At 34.4% G+C, this 21,664-nt stretch overlaps 3 protein-coding genes across 3 annotated transcripts; all 3 read left to right on the top strand.

Moving 5' to 3' along the window:
- Positions 1-3,285: 3,285 nt before the first annotated feature.
- On the top strand, positions 3,286-5,997 carry LOC140828157 (uncharacterized). The gene has a single exon (XM_073191143.1). It carries the CDS (start codon positions 3,453-3,455, stop codon positions 5,517-5,519), a length of 2,067 nt encoding a protein of 688 aa, XP_073047244.1. The 5' UTR covers positions 3,286-3,452; the 3' UTR covers positions 5,520-5,997.
- A 2,563-nt stretch (positions 5,998-8,560) lies between these two features.
- LOC140825966 (uncharacterized) lies at positions 8,561-11,405 on the top strand. The gene is made up of 7 exons (XM_073188030.1): positions 8,561-9,041; positions 9,627-9,764; positions 9,872-9,940; positions 10,027-10,098; positions 10,204-10,286; positions 10,439-10,784; positions 11,202-11,405. The coding sequence occupies exons 1-7, from the start codon at positions 8,610-8,612 to the stop codon at positions 11,244-11,246; spliced, it is 1,185 nt and encodes a 394-aa protein (XP_073044131.1). The 5' UTR covers positions 8,561-8,609; the 3' UTR covers positions 11,247-11,405.
- Positions 11,406-13,196: 1,791 nt separating this feature from the next.
- On the top strand, positions 13,197-19,592 carry LOC140825965 (uncharacterized). Its single transcript, XM_073188029.1, has 11 exons — positions 13,197-13,593; positions 14,695-14,817; positions 14,964-15,060; positions 16,146-16,181; positions 16,553-16,740; positions 16,819-16,921; positions 17,345-17,526; positions 17,615-17,692; positions 17,903-18,005; positions 18,078-18,171; positions 19,116-19,592. Exons 1-11 carry the CDS (start codon positions 13,280-13,282, stop codon positions 19,469-19,471), a joined length of 1,674 nt encoding a protein of 557 aa, XP_073044130.1. The 5' UTR covers positions 13,197-13,279; the 3' UTR covers positions 19,472-19,592.
- The last annotated feature ends 2,072 nt before the right edge of the window (positions 19,593-21,664 follow it).

The raw sequence follows: 21,664 nt of genomic DNA, 5'->3' as shown, positions 1-21,664 counted from the left end.
GAGGAACTCGTGGTTGAAGTAGGCTAGATCATCTTCTTCAAGCTCATTTCGGGTGAAGTTTAAAGCATATTCATATGCTAGTGCGGGTTCAAGGCTTGTTTTTGATAACCAGGAGTGCCAATCCATGGATGTGTTACTTTGCCACCTCGCACTTTTTTATGGATTCTTTTTTCTTTTTCTTTTTCTTTTTCTATTTTGTTGAGTTAAATTTTGTCTACTAGTGTACAAGTTTGAGGCTTATATATACAAGAACAAATGGGAAAAAAAGGTTTAGGAGTGGAGACATAGTGATTTTGGCTTGAGATTATTGCTTTCTGAATTAAAGGATTGATTATAACATGATATCTTGTGCTAAAAGGATTATTTAAATTCGGACTTGGAGTTTTAATGAGTTAAAATAGACTTGTCAACTCAAAAACTCTCTTAAAATTTATTAGTTTGATAGTATAATGACCTCATATATCGCAAGATTATTTCTCATTTAACTATGAAAATAAAGTAAATTCCGATTAATATCAATCAGATTTATAATGGAATAATCGGAACCATATGTTATGAAGTCATACACATGCGAATTTCACTGAAAATTACGAGTTCTTGAAATTAACATAATTTTACACAAAAAAAGATAGAAAAAATTCAGGCTTTTTAGGGGAAAAAAAAAGTGCTTGCAACTTTATACATGAATGTGGTGGTTATGGTGATATAGATGACTACTTAAATTTATTTAATCTTCTCGATTTATGGAATTCAAAAAGTTGTTGGGAGGATCATGGGCCATTTATCGTTTTGAAATGGACTTTATTTCTTGTTATAACGAATATATAATGGGCTTTAATGTGGACTTAATTTTTAGGTGTGAATTGTTAATTGACCGACTAAAATTTCATCAATTATGGAGGTTTGACTCAATATTTGTTCTGCAACGCCAATTTCTGAAATCTGTGGCAAAAAAATTAGGGAAATAGTTTCTTGCTTCATTAAATTATTCAATTTTGGTTTTGATATATTAAGCTTTCAAATTTTAGTTTTGGTAAATTAACTTATAATTTTTTATTGTTTTGATCCAATTGCTGATGTAAATCAAAAAATATTGGCGTGACTCGAAAATTATTGACTTGTCAAATACCACGTCTAACAAGTTAACAATTTTATCGAAATAGCCGAAAATTCCTTAAAAAGTGGATTGGAATAAGAAGTCCTTCAACTATATTTCTGAAATTAATTTCATTTACTCGCCATCTACTATATTTGTGAGAATTATAAAAAAAAATTGAACATTATGCTCAAATTAGTTTATAAAGAGAGTTTAACAATAATATATCTATTACCGAAGGATCGAATATATACTTTATTTTATTTTAATAAAAAAAATAGAGAATGAAGTGTTTTTTTTTTATTACAACTCACGCAGGGAAGGGGGATCAAACTCGGGATGGGAGGCCAGCTAATCCGGCGAGTGAGACCATTGGGCTAGAAACCCGTTCTCGAATGAACTGCTTTTTTATTATATTTAGTTTGATCATAAAAACAGTATAAACACTCTTATTGAATAGTTTTACATATTTAAAAAAATATTTTATTTGTTTTATTTATTAAAAATATTATTTTTTATAGTAAAATGACATTAAAAAAGAAAGTAGAAGAAGAACCACGGGTTTTTTTTAAAAATATTATAAATTAATTAAAGTGTTGTAAAAATATGGCAAGTTTGGAGGGTTTGTAAAAGTATTACAATCCGGGACTGTAAGTCCCGGATTCAGAATTTTTTATTATTTTTTTTCTGAAAAAAAATAAAATAAAAAGAAAGTGAGTGTGGCACGGATTCTAAGAATCCGTGTCCAATCCGTGTCTCCGGATTTTCATTTTTTTTAAAAAAAAAAGTTAGATCGGCGACGGGTTTTGAAAAACCGTCGCTATTGGCGACGGTTTAATCAAACGCCGTTGCTGTTTGCGACGGTTTAAACAAAAACCGTCGCTAACGTTTCTAAATCCGTAAATTTTTAATTCCCGCGACTACTTCCAGTATTTAAATGCGGTGCCCTCCTCATTTCGCATCGAAGTCGAACAAGCCACAGGAGCAATTCTTTGTTTCGAATACGAATCTTCAACTTTTCCATTTATTAACGTAAGTTTCGACATTTTTCAGAATAATTAGAGATAACGATATTTTTTGTTGTTAATAATATTTATTATTGTTCGATCGTTGTATCAATTTTAAGTAATATCAATAAGTATAATATTAATTGTATTATTGCAATTATAATACTGTGATTTAGAAATTTTGGAATAATAATAACTACACTTAATTTAGTTACGATAATTATATTTACGTGATATAATATATATCACATAAATTAAATATAATAATTGACGATTAAACTTAATTTTATGACATTAATTATATTTACGTGATATAATCTTATATATACAATATTCACGTTAATTACAATAATTAAATTTAATTTACGTGAAATTTAATAGCAATTCTTATATTACGTGATATAATATTACAATAATCACACTAATTATATTTGAAATTATTTTATTTACGTGAATTTTAAGCATTAGTGGACTAATTATTTACGTGAATTGCTAATAATATTTAAATGTCAATTATTTATTTGTTAATTATATTTAATGGTTAAGTATTTAATTGTTAAGGAATTTATGATATTTAAATGTGCAGATTTTAAAGTCACCTCCTTTCACGAAAAGAATAGGACGTCATTTTATAATAATCAAAAGGTATATTTGAGAAATTAGGGTTTTTATGGTTTGTCCATTTCAATTTACAGAAAGAAATTATTATTAAAAAAAATCTCGTGGTGGTCTGTATCATTATATAACAAAAATTTTATATATAGTAAAACAATTTTGAAAAATATAAATTTATCTTGTAAATTTGTCATTTGTTTCTGTATATGTTTTTTTTACTCTTTTTATTTTTTTATACTCTTAGTTGTTAAAATTTTGAATATAAGAAATTAATATATTTGAAAATTCTACTTACACATGTTTGAAAATCTAAATTTTTAATATAAGTCATAACAATTTTTTATTATTATAAAACCAAACATTGGTATTACTAAATATAAATTTTAATTATATTGATTTAACAATATATATTTTAATAATAATAATAATAATCTTGTAAATGATTCTTGAAATTTTATCTAATATAGAATATACTTTTTTAATATATATACGAGAAACGCATAATTAAATTTTGTTATGATTGTATACATTATGTCATAGTTTTTGGTGCAGACATGGATACTGTGAGAGCCTTACTGTACGTAGGTGGCTATGTCATTATTGAAGATGGTAGGGTTGTATATAGTATCCCCGCGACAAGGCCCATTAAAATCTCTCGGTCTACTACATTTTCTCAATTGGTGAATTATGTGCATCGCAAGTTGGAGATCGACCCATCAAAATTCTGCATCAGGATGTCAACGAAATATTGTTATAGCTCGTCGGCTCGTTACATTGAAGAGCATGTCTATATCACAGATGATGATAGTCTACAATTTATGTTTGAGTTGCCGACATTGGATTGCATGTACTTGTATGTTGATTCATCGCCAGTGTTACAGAACGTAAGTGATTACGATTTTGATGCAGTCATGGCAGTAATAACGCAAGGTTTGGGAACAATAGGTTTGAATGAAGCGGGACCTTCTATGTATCACGTCGATGAACAGTCAGCTCATACATACTCTGGGATCGACACTGGTCCTTGGGATCACCATATCACGGCTCACACTGAAGAAGATTATGCATGGGGGATGAATACAAGACGAGAATGGGATTTTACTTCAGGGGATTGGGATCATCATATCACGGGTCCATCAAGAGTTGATGTCGCATGGGGTTCTACTAGAACAGGCCAATTGGAATTAAATTCATGGGCTGATGAGGATAATACCACAAATGTTAGACATTTTGATAATTCTACTGTGGATGCAAATATTCCAACATCAATTACAGAATACATGCCTGAGCAAGATGATTTATTTGGGGACAGTTCGCATCATGTCAGGAATAGCGATGATGATTTGTATGCTACATCAAGTGACGGAGAAGATGATCATCATGTTGAAAATGCAAATGAAGGGACATTGACGCGTGTGTTAATGTCTGGAGCAACAGTGACAGAGAACATTCCTATTGCACCTGAGCAACATTTACGTGATATTCCTCAATTTTTCAATGAAGTCTACGACGAACAAATTCCAGATTCATTTGGTATTCCTTCTGCATCTCGAACAAACTTTTACAATCCTGAAAGGCCAGAGCTCGGTGTCAAAATGGTATTTAAGAGCAAAAACGATTTAATATCTTCAGTGAAGGATTTTTCAGTTCGGGTTTTGAGACGTGAATATATCGTTGTCCAAAGTTCTCCGACAATTTGGAAGGTCAAATGCAAGAACTGGTCCGAAGGTGGCAATTGTGGGTGGGGACTTCGAGCATCGTTCAAAAAAAGTTTAGGCTACTTCATGATCACGAAATATGGTGATGATCACACATGCATGTCTACCCAAGTCGGTATAGATCACCACAACCTTGACGTAAACATGATAGCCAGTACACTTTTGGGAATCGTGCGTTGTGATCCTGCATACGAAATCAAATATGTGCAAGAAAGTATTAAAGAAAAATATGGGTATGATATATCGTATGATAAGGCATGGCAGGGTTTGAAACGCGCGGTGGAGGTAGTCTATGGCACATGGGAAAGCTCTGTAACTTTGCTTCCTAAATATATGGGAGCTTTGTCGAAGTACAATCCAGGAACTGTTGTAGAATGGAAGCATCTTCGACCTAATGACCATCCACATAAAGTCTTGAACTTTGTGTTTTGGGCATTCAGACCATGTATAAATGGTTTTCGACATTGTCGCAACGTAATCAGTGTAGACGGTACCCATATGTACACCAAATATAAACACAAACTACTCATTGCAGTAACATTGGATGCCAATAACCAGATTTTGCCGTTAGCCTTTGCGCTTGTTGATGAAGAAAATTACGAGTCTTGGCATTGGTTCCTCGGTAATGTTGCACGACATGTTACCAGAGGGTGTAGTGGTGTGTGCCTTATATCTGATAGACATGCGGGTATAACAAGTGCAGTTCAAAATCTCCCTGACTTCAAGCCTCCTCGTGGTGTTCATCGTTTCTGTTTGAGGCATGTTCGCTCTAATTTCAACAGCAAGTTCAAAAACATTCATTTAAAAGACTTATGTTGGGAAGCAGGGGTACAACACCAAGTAGCAAAATTTAATGCGACAATGGAGGCAATTAGGACAAAGAATGCAGCAGCTTTCACGTATTTGTCAAACATTCAAAAAGAAAAATGGTCATTGGCTCATGATGGTGGATGGAGACGAGGGATAATGACGACGAACATGTCTGAGTGTACTAATGGTGTGTTGAAAGGGGTGCGACGTATTCCAATAACTGCAAAAGTGGAGATGACCTTTGTAGTGACCCGTTCCAGAATCACCTACTAATCAAGAACTAAGCATGCGATTAACTTAATTAAGAACAATCAGAAATAAAGGCGGAAAACTGTCATCAAAAGATAGTTAAACAACCCAATCGAAAATCCAGGACAACTAAAAATTGAAATATACGGTACAACCATATCGAATCAAAAAGATACCAAAGAACTAAACCAACCAGCTACTCAACGTCCTCCTCCTCCTCCTCTTGAGCTGTCCAACCTGAGGCCTGCCCCGCGGGAATGGGGTGTCCAAGATAAACAAAACCGAGGACGTGAGCGATAAGAACGCCCAGTACAAAAGCATGAGTATACAAACCTATATGAAATGCACATGCTATGATATGATACCAGGGTAGGTCAAGAAACAGGAGTAACAAAGGATCTCAAAATGCTCAGTCTAGAGGCGCCAAGTGGATACTGCCGCGCGGTACTCCTTTGGGTCACTGCATCCACTACAAGAACAGACGTGGACCAAAAATGTCTCGGATCACCGAAGCCCTCCCGACCCGTCGGCCACTGTGTACTCTCGGTGTCCATGCGTCCACAAGACAAGACAGGGCTGAGCGGCCCCACAAGATATAGCTTATCTCGAAAGAGATACAGCTCAACAATAAAGGCTATCTCGAAGGAGATACGGCTCAACATGAAATGCAACATGCATCATAAAGCGTGACATAATAGCATGCATCATATGACATATATCAATGCACCACATAATCATGCAACACATATAAGAATGTATACTCGACCAGGATATCTCGGATAGTACTTTCGTACCTCTATCACAGCAATCCTAGCCTTACGCAACACCGCTAATCAGGTCTAGAACAAGCCTACGCATCAAAAGCATACCCAATGAACAATACTACCATGCTCGACTAGCAAAACCAGTACTCTCCAGTACTACCAAAGGTTTAGGGTTTACCTTCGTCCGTCGACAGCCCTTTGATGTCGATTGCCTCGTAACTCAGACGTCGCTACGCTACCAATCCTGGCAGCTCTTGGCTATCGCTCGACCGTCAACTAACCCTAGAAACCTTCCAAACCTCTCAAATATGAGACACAACTCAAGAATTTGCAATGCAAAATGAGGAAATCCGAGCACTATTTATAGGCTTGTTCGGATCCACCGAACCCACTTCGGAACGTCCGAACTCCCACGTGTCCATCGGCTCTTGACACCTCATGATCGGATCCACCGAACTTACACTTCGGATCATCCGAACTTGCATGTAAACCGACGTGTCGATCGACTCTTGACACCTCATGATCGGATCCACCGAACTTACTTCGGATCGTCCGAACTCTTCGGTGCTACCGAACCATCTTCGGTCCGTCCGATCATGACCACGGTCAAAATTACACATTAAACCTTCTTAATCACCATTAATCCGTTAATTACCCAATTTGGAATTCGGGCTACTACAATCTTACAGCATTGCGTACACTATTTCATTCAACGGCGAGCGCGAAGTGATAAGATGTTGGAAAAAAATCAACCATGGACCGACTATGCATACTCTAAATTTGATATTTGGTCAAAAAAGTCAATTGAACATCGAGTAGCAAAATTTGACCAAAGGGATAAAACAGCATCCGTCGCGACAGGAGGAAGACCGGGTCGTCAACATCACGTACAAGCTGTGAACATTTCTACGCGTGAATGCACATGTGGTAAATTCACAATTTTTGGAATTCCTTGTTCACATGTTATATGTGCAGCGAAATGGTTTGGTTTGAATCCCGCACAACTTGTACAACCATGGTTTACATTGAGCGAATACGTGAACACATACGATGGAAGATTCTACCCTATTCATGATGAACAATATTGGGAAGAACCTACATTCCAATTACAACACAATGGTGTTCGTCGACAAAGGAGGCAGGCTGGTAGAGATCGCACGACACGCATAAGAAACGAGATGGATCAGCCATCAACGAGAGAGAGACAACGTGGGAGGTAAAATATATACAATTACGTATTGTACCTTATTTTTAAACCATAACATGTGAAGATATTAATGTAATTACAAATTTTTATTTATTAATAATTCTTGTTCGTTACAGGTAGGTGGAGTTGAGAAGATCGACTTATGGTGACAAATAATTATGTTTGTGACGTATATTTTACAATTTAATATTTAATTGTTATGACAATTCCGTGTTGTATTGTTATGAAAATTTTTTAATATGTAGTTTGTTGACTTATTTGATTTCATTTAGCAATTACACTTATGTTCTTTCATTACTATAAATTTATTCATAAAAGAATATTAAATCACAATCAATACATTCCACAAATATAAAAAGTCAATAATACAAAAATTGTATACGAATGTTGAAAAAATATGTTGCAGCAACCACTTGTAATTAAAATAAAAAAAACTGAAAAACAAATTTGAAGATCCGTATTCGAAACAAAGAATTGCTCCTGTGGCTTGTTCGACTTCGATGCGAAATGAGGAGGAGGGCACCGCATTTAAATACTGGAAGTAGTCACGGGAATTAAAATGTCACGGAAAAACAAATTTGAAGATCCGTATTCGAAACAAAGAATTGCTCCTGTGGCTTGTTCGACTTCGATGCGAAATGAGGAGGAGGGCACCGCATTTAAATACTGGAAGTAGTCACGGGAATTAAAATGTCACGGATTTAGAATCCGGGAATGTCTGCCACGGATTCTAAGTCAGCGACGGTTTTTGGTAAACCGTCGCAAATAGCAACGGCGTTTGATTAAACCGTCGCCACTAGCGACGGTTTTTAAAAACCCGTCGCCGATCTATTTTTTTTTTTTAAAAAAATAAAAATCCGGAGACACGGATTGGACACGGCTTCTTAGAATCCGTGCCACACTCACTTTCTTTTTATTTTATTTTTTTTCAAAAAAAAAAATAATAAAAAATTCTGAATCCGGGACAGTAAGTCCCGGATTGTAATACTTTTACAAATCCTCCAAACTTGCCATATTTTTACAACGCTTTAATTAATTTATAATATTTTTTAAAAAAAACCAAGAACCACCACAAAAAAAAAAAAATCTAAAATAAAAAAATATGGCAAAACAAGTACAATGTAACGGCGAACAACCACACAAATGGCAACCGCACATTTCCCCGCCGCACATTTCCAGCGGCCGAGCACTCCGGTTACCATCAACTCCTCCACTGCCACCTTCTTCCACTCTCTCCCCAAGTACGCCACCAAAACCAAATCTTCACCTCCACTCAAATTCACATACTATACAGATTTCAGGCGTGTGTTTAAGCTTAGGAGCATAACCCAAGAAACCGAAAGCCAGCCCAAGCCAAGCTCAACCTCCGACACGCAGCAGCATTTGGTGGAGTTCTTGTACGAGGATCTTCCCCATCTGTTTGATGATCAAGGGATTGATCGGACGGCTTATGACGAGCGTGTGAATTTCAGAGACCCCATCACGAAGCACGGAAGTATCGGGGGGTACCTCTTCAATATCGCCATGTTGAAGAAGATCTTCAACCCAGATTTCCAGTTGCACTGGGTTAAACAGGTATTCTTTTTTAGCAGTTTAAATGGATTACAAGTGGGAAATATCAACCTGCAGCTCATCTACCACTAAGGTTCCAAGCTAGAGACAACGTTTCAGGTTTTTTTTCCCCGCAGGATGTCCAAATTTAGAAAATAAACACAGTACGGTACTCTACTCGTGATATAGATTATGTTTGTTCAATTTACTTAGGTAGTCGACTCGCAGAACCCACTCGAATTATTTTCCAAATATGTGTGTTGAACTTGTACCAAAGCACATAGTTCTACCTCTAGTCCAATGCTTTTATTTCTAACATAAACATGCCTCTTGGTACATATGAATCATTCTAGAATTAACTTAATTTTCAGCCTATTTGATGTTTTAGAGTAACATGGTTAAAAGTAGCTGTGAAACACAAATGATTGAATATATTTCTAGTAATGTCTCTTATGATGTCCCAACATTTCCTTCATAATTTAAAGTCTTTCACTTGTCGTCGTGAAAAATTGGAACGCCAATGGAGGCTGCTAAGACCTGTGAATTTTGCCATTTGCATCAGACACAGAAGCCATTTTTCCTAAAATGACTTGTTGTATAATGGTGTAGACAGGAGCTTATGAGATAACTACAAGATGGACTATGGTGATGAAATTTGCACTATTGCCTTGGAGGCCTGAATTAGTCTTCACAGGCACTTCTGTTATGGGCATCAACCCACAAACTAATAAATTCTGCAGCCATCTGGTAAGATTTTACTATTCATACTCGACGACGGGAGCAATAGATATATAATTATAATTTTACAATAATCTTTAGCTAATTACATTTCTCTACAACTATTTCATCTCCAGGACTATTGGGATTCCATTGAGAACAATGAATATTTTTCTGTGGAAGGTTTACTTGAAGTGCTGAAGCAAGTAATAAACATTGCACATAATATTACATACTATAAAGAATACTTTGCAAGTGATTTTCTTTGATTCTTGGAGTGCCACCTTTGCAGCTGCGTTTTTACAAGACTCCGGACTTGGAAACACCTAAATATCAGATACTGAAACGAACTGCCAATTATGAGGTCCCGAGTTCGTATAAGTAGAATCAGCCGCAGTTGTCTAGTTTAATTTTTTTAAAAAAATAATTCAACGAGCATTAATAATAAGATGTGTGATATGATATGCAGGTAAGAAAGTATGAGCCATTTATAGTGGTCGAAACAGACACGAACCAGCTATCTGGTTCAAGCGGCTTTAACTCAGTTGCTGGGTAAGGTTCTATCAATCACGTCCCAAACTCTTACCTACATGGATTGGATAATCTCGTGCTTGTAGTTTTTCATGACCGAATCTTTTGAATCCTGTGTATATTGCATCTTTCTAATTAATGTTTTATTATTTGAAATTCAACATATCTCCTAGGTACATATTTGGGAAAAATGCCACAACGGAGAAAATACCAATGACAACTCCGGTGTTTACTCAAGCATTTGACCCGGAGATCTCCAAGCTTTCTATTCAAATAGTTCTTCCGGCAGACAAAGATTTGAGCAGTTTACCTGCTCCAAATCAAGATAGTGTTAAGTTGAATAAAGTTGAAGGTGGTATAGCTGCAGTTTCAAGATTCAGTGGAAAACCAACAGATGATATTGCTCGAAAGAAGGAAAACGCACTTCGATCTGCACTCGTAAGAGACGGTCTGAATCCCAAAGTCGGTTGTATGCTAGCTCGATATAACGATCCCGGTCGAACTTGGAGTTTTATAATGGTAAGTCAATCTAAATCTTCTCTGCATTATGCACAAAATCATATTTACCAATATTCACTGCACATTTTCCCATCCTTATCCATCAATTGTGAGAGAAAAAATAGTTTCTTGTAGTAATCGTATTTGCGCGGTTAAGTTGATCAAACATGGGGCATGTGTCTCACATAGCTGGTCTCGAGTTCGTTGAACGTGAGAGTTGTTGAAGCTCACAAAATGCAGTTGTCACATGCCTAAATCTCATTTTCTTGGTTTCTTTAAATATCGTTCGGCTTGAGACACGTGAGATGATAAATGATATATAATACAAGGATAAATTGAGAGACGTAGATAACATAGTCGTGCAGTACTGAGTCAAACGTCGAATGAAATAAACAATACTTACATTTGTCTTTGTTTCATGTGTGGTGTGATATGCAGAGGAATGAAATTCTTATATGGCTTGAAGAGTTTTCGTTGGACTGAGCATTTGGAACCCATTGCTTCATTTTGATCGATATTTGAATGTAAATGTATTGCAATTAATTGCTTCAAATAATCTTTTCAAATAGGAATTCAACATTTAAACAAAATTAGTAGACATATTGTTTCACTTCATTTATATATTTCTTTATTTTTATATTATATTCTTTTCATATATGAGTATTACTTGAATCAATCTTCTCATATCCAATTTATCACCAAATAACTTAAATCAGTCTTCTCATATCCAAGACATTGCATAATTGCAAGGACATTTTTAAAAAATACTTATGTTTTGTTTAGATTAATAAATTTGAGAGGATGTATTTAATTGGTATCAAGTCATTTTGACTTGTTTGGATTAGCAAAAATTAAATTTTGTAATTGGATTGATAATAAGGTATATGAATTTCAAATATATTCAAATGTGTTTTTGTTATTTAGATAAATCAGATCATATACTTCAAATTCACCATTTACATATTTAAATCAAATCATGTACTTCAAATTCACCATTTATATATTTATAAAGTGTTTCATTTTAAATAGGTTGAATTTCAAAATCACCCAATAATATTGTCATTAAAAATTCATTTTACTTTGTGTAACGCGTGTTTAAAGAAGTAAGATATTAATTTAAGATTTGATCTATTGTTTCATTGTAATAAAACTATAACTGAAATATGTGGATTTCAAATCCATCTTCTCAAGTGCATTTCTAAATGAATTTCAAATTCATCTCATATCAATTTATACAATTTTAATAATAATTGTCGTGAATTTCAAATATTATCAAGAAATCAAAATAATGTATTCCACAAATCAAATTTATCATTCTAAATCAAATTGAACAATCCTAACACAACCTTAATGTGTATCAATTAATTTAATATGTTTTAATTAATTTAATAAAATATTTATTAAAACCGACAATACATATACCTTAACCGATATGGTCATTGGTCAACAATTTTTTTTTTAATAATTGTCAACAACCTTATTTTGATAACGACCAAATAATGGATGATCGCATGCTCCATGAAATTTTCGGCAACTAAAGTTGTAATATAATAAATTTAAATTAATATTGATGATTAGTATATTCTATAAATTAATATTGTTGGGACAGAAAAAATTTAATAATTTAAAATGGTATTAATTTTTTAAAATGGGACAGAAAAATTTTACTAATTTAAAATGGTATTAATTTATTATTTTAAATAGAATTTTTATTTCGATTCAAAAAATAACAATTTAAATATATAAAAATCATTGTGTTTTTTTTAATGTACATATCATATTCCTTGATTTAATATAAAAAGAAAAATCCTTTATACGTAAATAATAAAATAAAATTAATTTTATAACGTGAGAATAATTTACATAAATTTATAAGAATTTTTTTGAAACTTATCTTATTAATATATCAAAATTATTAATTTAGAATGATGAAACCCAAAAAAAAAAGAGTAGGTCTCATGTGAGATCGTTTCACCGATCTTAATCTGTGAGACGGATCAACCCGACCCATATTCAAAATAAAAAGTAATACTTTTAGCATAAAAAGTCATACTTTTTCATGGATGACCCAAATAAAGATCCGTCTCACAGAATACGACCCGTGAGACCGTCTCATACAAGTTTTTGCCAAAAAAAAATTATTTTAATGAACATTATTAAATAGAGTGAGTCTCATGTGAGACATTCTCACGGGTCATAATCCGTGAGACGGGTCAATCCTATCCATATTCACAACAAAAAGTAATACTCTTAGCATAAAAAGTAATACTTTTTCATGGGTGACCCAAATAAGAGATCCGTCTCACAAATACGACCCGTGAGATCGTCTCACACAAATTTTTGTCATTTAAATATTAATTTATTGATGTCCACGACCCCACCAAAACTATCCGAGCCGTAGTCCCCAAGAAAAATGACCAAGACTCGCATAAATTTACACAATCAGATATATAATCCACCCGTAGTCCCCGTCATCGTTCGAAATCACAATACTTCACAGTTGAAAAGAAGCAAATATGGGCCTCGGGAAACTGAGAATTGGTGGGGCGTGGAGTGGGGTGCTGGAAGTGGAACTAGATGGCTGGACAGTGGCCATGTTGAGAGAAGAAGTGGCAAACCGATCAAACTGCGGTGGGCCTCACTCCATAAACCTCATATGCGGGGGGAAAATGCTCAGAGATGGTGATGGCTCGGAGAAATTGATCCAATTGGGTGTCAAAAACAACGCCAAGATTTTTGCTTCCAAGGTTTCTTCTGATCAAGTCGGGAAGTCTCAAAAAGATGAGTTCTTGGCCGAGGAAGAGCGCGCCAACAAACTTTCCAGGCTCAAGTTAGTGTGTACTTGTAATTGTTGTGCCTTTTTTCTATGTGTGTGGATCTTGGGTTATTTGGAGTATTGGAATTTTGATTATTTGTTTTTCTGATTGCATAATCATAGCAGATTGTCTCTTGAAGAATCTTTCCTATATTTTTTTCCTGAATTTTTGGACTTAGTTGCTGTGCTTGTGTCCGTTTGGTCGTACTTCTTGGGCTTCTTCGAATTTTCTAATTGTGTATTGTAATGATCAAAGTGGTTTGTAAACAATCAAGTTGCCGTATAACTCGCACAATTCACTGAATTGCGGATGGATTGTGGCCGTGTAAAGGATAAATGCATAACTTGTGGTTATTGTTGGTTTTTGTAAATGTTGAACTTGGTATGATTGATGGTTTCTTGATATATGATGTGATTCTGGGAGAAATTTGTATACCAAATGCTACTCCAGTGTCTCTGAGTCTGAGCTTGAATCGTTTATTTTTGGGCATTTCTCCATCTGATATTGGTGTATCAGTCTATGTCTTTGAATAAGTGAATAGGAGTTTTGCCTATTTCCCCCCTCTTTTTCAGTATCATGCTGTGACTTAATACTGAATTGCCTGTTGACTCCAGAGTTAGCTCATAGTGGTGAACACTTGTTATTTTCTGCGATTTTGGTCACGAGCTCGTGATAAATTGCATATATAAGTGTCAATTATCTTATCTCAAAATTTTACCATAAAATTCACTATGGTTTCAGATTTTGTGGATGTATTGGGCGGCCAAATTTGCTTTTGATTCTTGCCCTTGTCTGGGGTTTTGTTAGTTTTCTATGAGCCAAATTTTAGTGTGATAGATGTATGTTAAACAGGGCCTTTGATACTTTTGGGATAGAATATAAATTTGCATTGATTGGGTCTTAAGAAATTTCAGGTGCATAATTATTGAGCGAAAAATCTAATTTTCTTTTTTTCTGGTCATGGTTATAGTTTTAAGATGTAGTGTTTTTCTTACCAGTTTTTTCAACAATTATCATATTAAGTTCAACCACAATTTGATATCCAGAACGATCAGTCTTGTGATTCATGGCATTATTCTGCATTCATTTTTCTCGCTTTCTTTGTGACATCACAGGGCTGCTGCTACGTCTTTGGCCAGTAGACATGTAGATGGTTCATTACCTGATGGAGACTTCAATCTAGAGCTGGAAAATCAGAGTGGGGAAAAAGTGCAGTTGGGATCTGAAACTGACCAACGGTACGAGTGTACTCCAAGCTAGTGTATTAGTGTTTGTATCTGATATGGTTTTTGAATGTATGTGGATGATGAGATCAAACTGTTGCTAAATGAGTTAAATCTCTGTTGCTTCTTTAATCTTAAAACTTGAAATTTCTTTGTGGCAGGGCAATAGTGATGGGACTCATGCTTCACACTAATGGAAAAGCACTGATACGAAAGCAACAATATAGAGATGCATTGGAAGTCCTCACCATTGGTGAGGTGAGTGTCTAAAAACCTAATGTGAAAGATAATAAATTCATTGTGAATGCATTGAAATTGAAAATTTTGTTTTTGGCGAAGGAATTTGATTTGGGGAAAGAATATGGAGCTTGAGTTTTTAAACGAGATCAATCTTGTTGAATGTATTTGAAATCTAATATTAAATATGTAAGAGGTGATTTGAAATCTATCTAGCATTCAAACAACTAAAATAGATTGAAATCTTTGATTTCAAATTACTCGGTCCAAATGCGTCCTTTGGGAATTGCATGATACAACTGTAACATGAACCATAATCATATGTGAAAAGGATGATATGTAAAGTATATTCTCCATTTGCAAGAATGGTTTAAAATTTCTGGATTTAGAAATATTAAGGATTGTATGGTCATACACCTGGGGTGTTTGTTTATTATTTGACCCCGGTCAAATATTTTTTTCAGTTTTGGCCTCCATTGACTTTTATCTTTCCTGCTCTATTATGTTGTTTCATTTTGAAATAATATGAACACGGTGAAGAGACAAGAGGGCATAACACAGGATCAAAGTGGTCAGTTATGTTGCCAATGTCCACTGAAAAAATTTCAAAATGCTAAAATTCTTATCACTGTTATTATTCAACAAAAGATCACGCTTTCGTGTAGTTTGAGATAACATCTTACAGATAAACATTGCATGAGAAATCACTCCATGTAAATTACAAAAAAATATAATAATATCAAATCCAATTGGAGTATATCATCTTTGATTTACAACATATATAAAATGACTAGGTTGGTTGATGTAGCTTAATTTTCCTTGTTATGGATTTTCTTAAATTTAGATTAAGATATTTATACTCTTTCGGCAACCAGGCTTCTGTAACTTTCAACTCATGCTATCCGGAATGATGCTTTTATGTTTCAACAATTAGCTTTTGTTTTTATGCATGCCTTTTCTTGATGTTGTTGGCTTGTCTATTTATTTCTGTATTGCCTGGCAAAGTTGTCGATTTCATTAGAATTTTCACAATCCCTGTAGGGTTATTTGTCTATAAATTTTTTCATATATCTCCTGATAATGCGACAACCTTTTCGTTCTTGTAGGAGGCTTTTTCTCTGTGCGACCCAAAGCTTGTCGAGGTGAGACATCGTCGTTTTAGTAATTGTAACAAAGAAACTTCTCATTCTTTTTCTCAAACTAAATTTCAGAGAATCAAATCCTTCCAGTCCTTGTCATTCTCAAAAATCATCAGTTATGATGCTTGTCTAGTGGATCTATTGTTTGCAATCATATCGAAAGAAGTCTCAGTTTATCCCATTTTTTTCATTTTTCAATCTCCAACACAATGTGGATCAACTGAAAATTTGAAACAATAGTTGGGTCATTTTGTCTTTAGCTATTGTAGCACCTTAGTTTGTGGAAAGAATTGAAACGAAATTATCAGCCAAATTATTTTTGGAGCACATTTAGACAACAACTTTATGCTTGTGGTTTGTTTTTGGACCTCCAGATGGTTGACAACGTATCAATTCTTCAAATAGACATGGTGTGGTGCTATTTTATGCTCCGAGATATCAGTTGGCTTTCCGTAGCAGGTATCCGCCTCGCAAAAGCCAGAGAAGGCATTGAGCGTTCTCATGGAAAGGAATCTGCTCGCCTGAGGATTCTCCAAGGAGGTCGTTTTCCCGAGCTAGCCTTGTGAGTCATGGATCACCTTTAGCATTGCAAGTAGTTGTTGCAATAAACAAGGTTTATGTTGTTATCATTCATCTGTAGACACTTGAGAATGGAGTTGCTAGAAGGAGTGGTCGCATATCACGGTGGACAGTTGCAAAAATCAAAAGATTTCCTGACATCTGCGCAGGCTAAATTTTTCCAGGTTAATTGACCATAGTCTGTTGCTTCTTGTACACCGCCTGTGATTTTATAAATAATTTTTACTCGTGTCAATCCATCTTTATTTATTCAGAGAAATTTGATTTACTATTGATTGTATTTTTACCTGAGGTTCCCCTAAGAATGAGATAAGGAAAGGTTCCCTTCTGACTTTTTCTAATGAGTTCCAATTTAGTCATATAGTTGCACATTATTTTCTTAACAAACTAAATGCAATTTTATTTAAATTCATTTATGGAAAGCATTTTCTTGTTCGAATTTCTGTTGACGTGTAAATTTAAAATTTTGTAGTCAAGGGGTATACGGTGGATTGATATTCCATGTTCCATTCTTCATTATGAGTTCTTATGTGCTTCATTCCAGAACCAATTGTTGTTTCGGTACATTAACACGTGTGTTGTTTCAGCTTCAAGTTCCTGATGAAACCCTGTCTTTTCTAATGAGCATGGGTTATAAAGATCGTGAAGCAAAGAGGGCCCTGCGCATGAACAACTTGGATGTTGGAAGTGCTGTTGATTTTCTTGTTGAGGAAAAGGCAAAAAGGGCTAAAAAACGTGAGGAGAATCTTAGAAGACAGGAAGAAATCCTGTGAGTTTTAACATGTTTAATATAATCATCACGCTTTATCTTATGTCCTACACAGTGCAATGTTTATTTGACTAGAATTCAATGCCAGGGAGCAAAAACAATATGGAGTGACTCCTCTTAAGAAAGCAGTGGATCTCCAGAAAGTATATGAATTGGTCTCCATAGGGTAAGATTTGTCGGCAAAGTGAGAAGTAAGAATAGTTGTAGATTTAGAGGTTCATTTGCATATTCGGTTGACTGACAAACCATTACAAATGTGGCCTTTAACCGGTGATTTTCGCTTTCTTGTGAATCTACATTTTCCTTGCGCTTTTCATGGAATTATCAAGTTTTTGCCATAAGCATTGATGTATTTCTGAAATTTTCTGATGTACAGGTTTGAGAAAGATCTTGCTGCAGAGGCCCTTCGCAGAAATGAAAATGATACCCAGAAGGCTTTGGATGACTTGACAAACCCTGAAACAAATTCTGCTTTACAAGTCAGTTCGCTTGTTTAATGTTTCAGTTTTGTTCTCCTGAATTCCAACCATTGTTTTTGTTTGGATGTGCAGAATGAAATTATATCAAGGAAAAGGAAAAGGTCGCGTCAAGCAGAAGCTGCTGCTAGAGGAAGTCTTTTATCCATGGGTTTCACGAGTGCATCAGGTATCTAAAATTCGTTACAGATCCCAATATGAGAACTAATACAGGAGAATATACATAGTTTTCAAATCATATGTTGCATCAAAGGATTCTTTGTTTATGTTCTTGGCCTTTTTTGAATGATGTATAATTATCCAGAGGTACACAATATGAGATCCTGCATAGTTGTTGTCTTTGGTTCATGGGATCACAAAAGAAAATCAGTGTTGTGTTATCGAAACAACTTGAGTCATACTCAGAGAAGAGATTATATAGAACAGAATTTTAGTCGTGTAGAAATACATGCTGAGAAAGAGTAAAAATTCATTTTAATGAAAAAGCCTGAATCAAAATTAACATTATTCAGAGTTGAGAAAAAGCACAGGGCTTCCGTAAAGACATTCTTGTGGTTAAATTCAAAGCTAAGGCAATTGTGAAGCGCCTCCATGCAGATAAATTTATTTTATGCTGAGGGAAGAGATGAGTACTAGCATATGCCCCAGTGTAGACAAATGAGTTTAAATAATGGAACTAATGTGAACGACAACTGAGGAAGACGGCAATATCAAGGTCCGAAGTTTATTTATTTGGCTTTTATAAATGATCCTCGATAGAATGGAGGGAATGCAGAAGAATCATTCATTCGACCCCAATAACTATGATAAATTTTGGTATATTGTTTTTCATGTTTAAGTTGCGAAATATATAAACTGTTGGTCCCCTATCTTATTCTAGTTCATTCTTAAGGGTTGCAAAGTTGACCCTAGGATGCAGAAGCGTTGAACACTTATTTTTCAACCTTTTTCTACTCGAGTTACCTTCCCATTAGCGTAGGTATGGGCTAAACAAGGATTAGTAACAGGGGGAAGGCAGATTCAGTGCCGTGCAATCTAGCTTCTTTATCATGCCATATATTATGTGTTGCATGGAATATATTTTTATTAATGTTTCATTTTTACTCTTATTAGTGGACGAAGCTCTTCACAAGTTTAGCAATGAAGAGCAGGCATTAAACTATCTACTCGGACAACTGAACGGAAGTACCACAGATGCATCAGGCATAAATCTTTCTGTTCCACCAAAGAATGCTCATGAGACGGAAAACTTAGGATCCAATGATATAGGCAGCAGCTCTGGAGGTACATCAAACGACGACGATTTTAAGGTTCGGGATATGGAGATGGAAGGTGAACTAACAGAAGAACTGCACAACACAGATGCATATTCCGACTATGATATTGATGTTACAATAGAAGGTGAGGCGATAAACGAGTACTTGGCATTGTTAAATTCTGCTGAAAATGTGGTAAAAGTTTTTACATAGACCTGAGAATTTTTATAACTTGTTCTACTTTGACACAACTATGTATAGCCTGCACTCATGAGTCATGGATGGTTCTGAAATTGGTTTTAATAATAGCAAAAAGATGGGGTCTCATTTGCTATGTCTTGTCTACTACAGGATTTTCTCGCACAAATTTCCCATCTGTATAGATTGTTAAATAAATAAATAAATAAAAACTTTTTTATATTAACTTTATTTCCTATTTTTATTTTATTTTAATATATACTTTGTTTGCTGTTTTAGAAAACGACTGATTTGTTAACAAATCCTATGTTATTCTATTTTATTTCCGGACATAAAAATGAAAAAAATTGAACCAATCCTGATATATACCAATTTTAATTGGGGTTAACCAGATCATAACTGAGCTAAATCAGTATATATTATTAGTGAATTCGATGAGAAAAAAAATCAAAATATTGTTTAATTAATTCATTTATTGAAAAAATTACAACGGGCTAGTGTGATAATAGGCAACATACAATCATTGACTGGCTAAATATAAAATTTAGGGTACTTGGAAAAAAATACACAAAAATATATGTAGAATTGCTTTTAAAAACAAAAATATTAATTTATAAAATTGAAAAGATAAAAAAAGCACATAAGAATAGTTGGCATACTTTCTTAAAAAAGAAAGAAAGAGTAGTTGGCTTGCAAGCAAGATATCACAAAAAGGAGGTCCAACCACAATTTATGACGTGAAAGTAAAGGCAAAAAAAACACAGGCTTGCACCGACAATATATATATATATATATATATATATATATATATATATATATATATATATAAATAAAGGATTTTATAAACAAATGGGTAATATTTTATGAAATATAGATATCTTGATATTTTGAAATTTAAATTTGTATGAAGTTATGTGCAAATAAATCCATCATCATCAAGGCTCATCGGGAACGAATTGTTTTAAATTATTTTATTTTAATATATATAAAAAATATTATTTTGGGTGTTGACAATTATTAATTTTTATTTAGACCTTATTAATTTTTCTCCATTTTCTTTCACGGCATGAAATCTATCTCTTCCAGAATGAAAATCTCCACTAATTTGTATAACATTTTCTACTCACAAATATATATGGCGTAGAAGTCCAATTATATATAATTTACTTACGAAACAATGAAGATAAGGGTTCATCATAATTCGTATATATCTGTATAATAAAAAAAAAATCCACATAAATTAGAATGCACAAAAAATTTTGTGAGACGTCTCACGGGTCAATTTTGTGATAAGAATATATAATCACCATATCTGATTCATAAAAAACATATCACATTTTATGTTAAAAGTAATAAAATATGGATCATATTGAGACGTCTCACGAAAAAGATTCATAAGATTATATGATAAAAGACATAGGAAGATTTTTTTATTCCATGTGGACTTTGATGGTTGAGTTCTGTTATTAATATCCTTTACTTACTTGTCTTTTAGTTAGTCTGTTAGCAAAGTCAATGTTAGGGTTATAAATACTTGTACAGAAACTTTTCAACTCATTCATTAATGAAATAATATTTTCTCTGCCTCTCACATATTGTTGGGAGCCTTTCATCTCGAGTACTTGTATGCACTGTAACATGGTATCAGAGCTTATTTCTTCCGCAAATTGATTCATCTTCAGTTCGGTGATCGAGTTCTTCTTCAATTTTTTCGGTGAATTTCGATCTCTGTTGCTGCAATAATGGCAAATCCTTCAAATTTCAGCTTCAACGATCCTCTATACTTGCATCCTTCCGATGCGCCAGGGATCTCTCTTGTGCTTGATCCATTAATTGGCACTGAGAATTATGGAGTTTGGCATCGTGCGATGCGACTAGCTTTACATGCGAAGAACAAAATCGGATTTGTTACTGGTGACTGTAAGCGACCTGCTGCGGATTCGCCGACTCTATATCAATGGGAAAGATGTAATGCGGTAGTTCTCTCTTGGATTCTATCTTCCGTTTCCAAACAAATTCATTATGGGATGGTTTACTCGACAGATGCTTCAAGCGTTTGGTCAGATCTCAAAGAGCGGTTTGATAAAATTTGTGGTTCAAGGATCTATGCTCTTCACCGAGAAATTGTTCAATTTTCTCAAGGCTCTTCCACAATCCCTGTCTATTTCTGTAAACTCAGGCAACTATGGGATGAATACGCCTCTTTAG

This window comes from Primulina eburnea, chromosome 3 (genome assembly GCF_022965805.1).
Source record: "Primulina eburnea isolate SZY01 chromosome 3, ASM2296580v1, whole genome shotgun sequence".
Classification (NCBI taxonomy): Eukaryota; Viridiplantae; Streptophyta; class Magnoliopsida; order Lamiales; family Gesneriaceae; genus Primulina; species Primulina eburnea.
Note: the sequence above shows the minus strand (reverse complement) of the source record. Positions and strands in the feature narration are given on the sequence as shown.

Excerpts from the sequence above, each read along its gene's own strand:
- LOC140828157 (XM_073191143.1), top strand. The coding sequence starts at position 3,453 with ATGTCAACGAAATATTGTTATAGCTCGTCGGCTCGTTACATTGAAGAG.
- LOC140825966 (XM_073188030.1), top strand. The coding sequence starts at position 8,610 with ATGGCAACCGCACATTTCCCCGCCGCACATTTCCAGCGGCCGAGCACT. Across the intron at positions 9,765-9,871 it reads ATAAATTCTGCAGCCATCTG|GACTATTGGGATTCCATTGA; the intron begins GTAAGATTTTAC and ends TTTCATCTCCAG. Across the intron at positions 10,287-10,438 it reads GGCTTTAACTCAGTTGCTGG|GTACATATTTGGGAAAAATG; the intron begins GTAAGGTTCTAT and ends CATATCTCCTAG.
- LOC140825965 (XM_073188029.1), top strand. The coding sequence starts at position 13,280 with ATGGGCCTCGGGAAACTGAGAATTGGTGGGGCGTGGAGTGGGGTGCTG. Across the intron at positions 13,594-14,694 it reads AACAAACTTTCCAGGCTCAA|GGCTGCTGCTACGTCTTTGG; the intron begins GTTAGTGTGTAC and ends GTGACATCACAG. Across the intron at positions 16,922-17,344 it reads CGCAGGCTAAATTTTTCCAG|CTTCAAGTTCCTGATGAAAC; the intron begins GTTAATTGACCA and ends GTGTTGTTTCAG.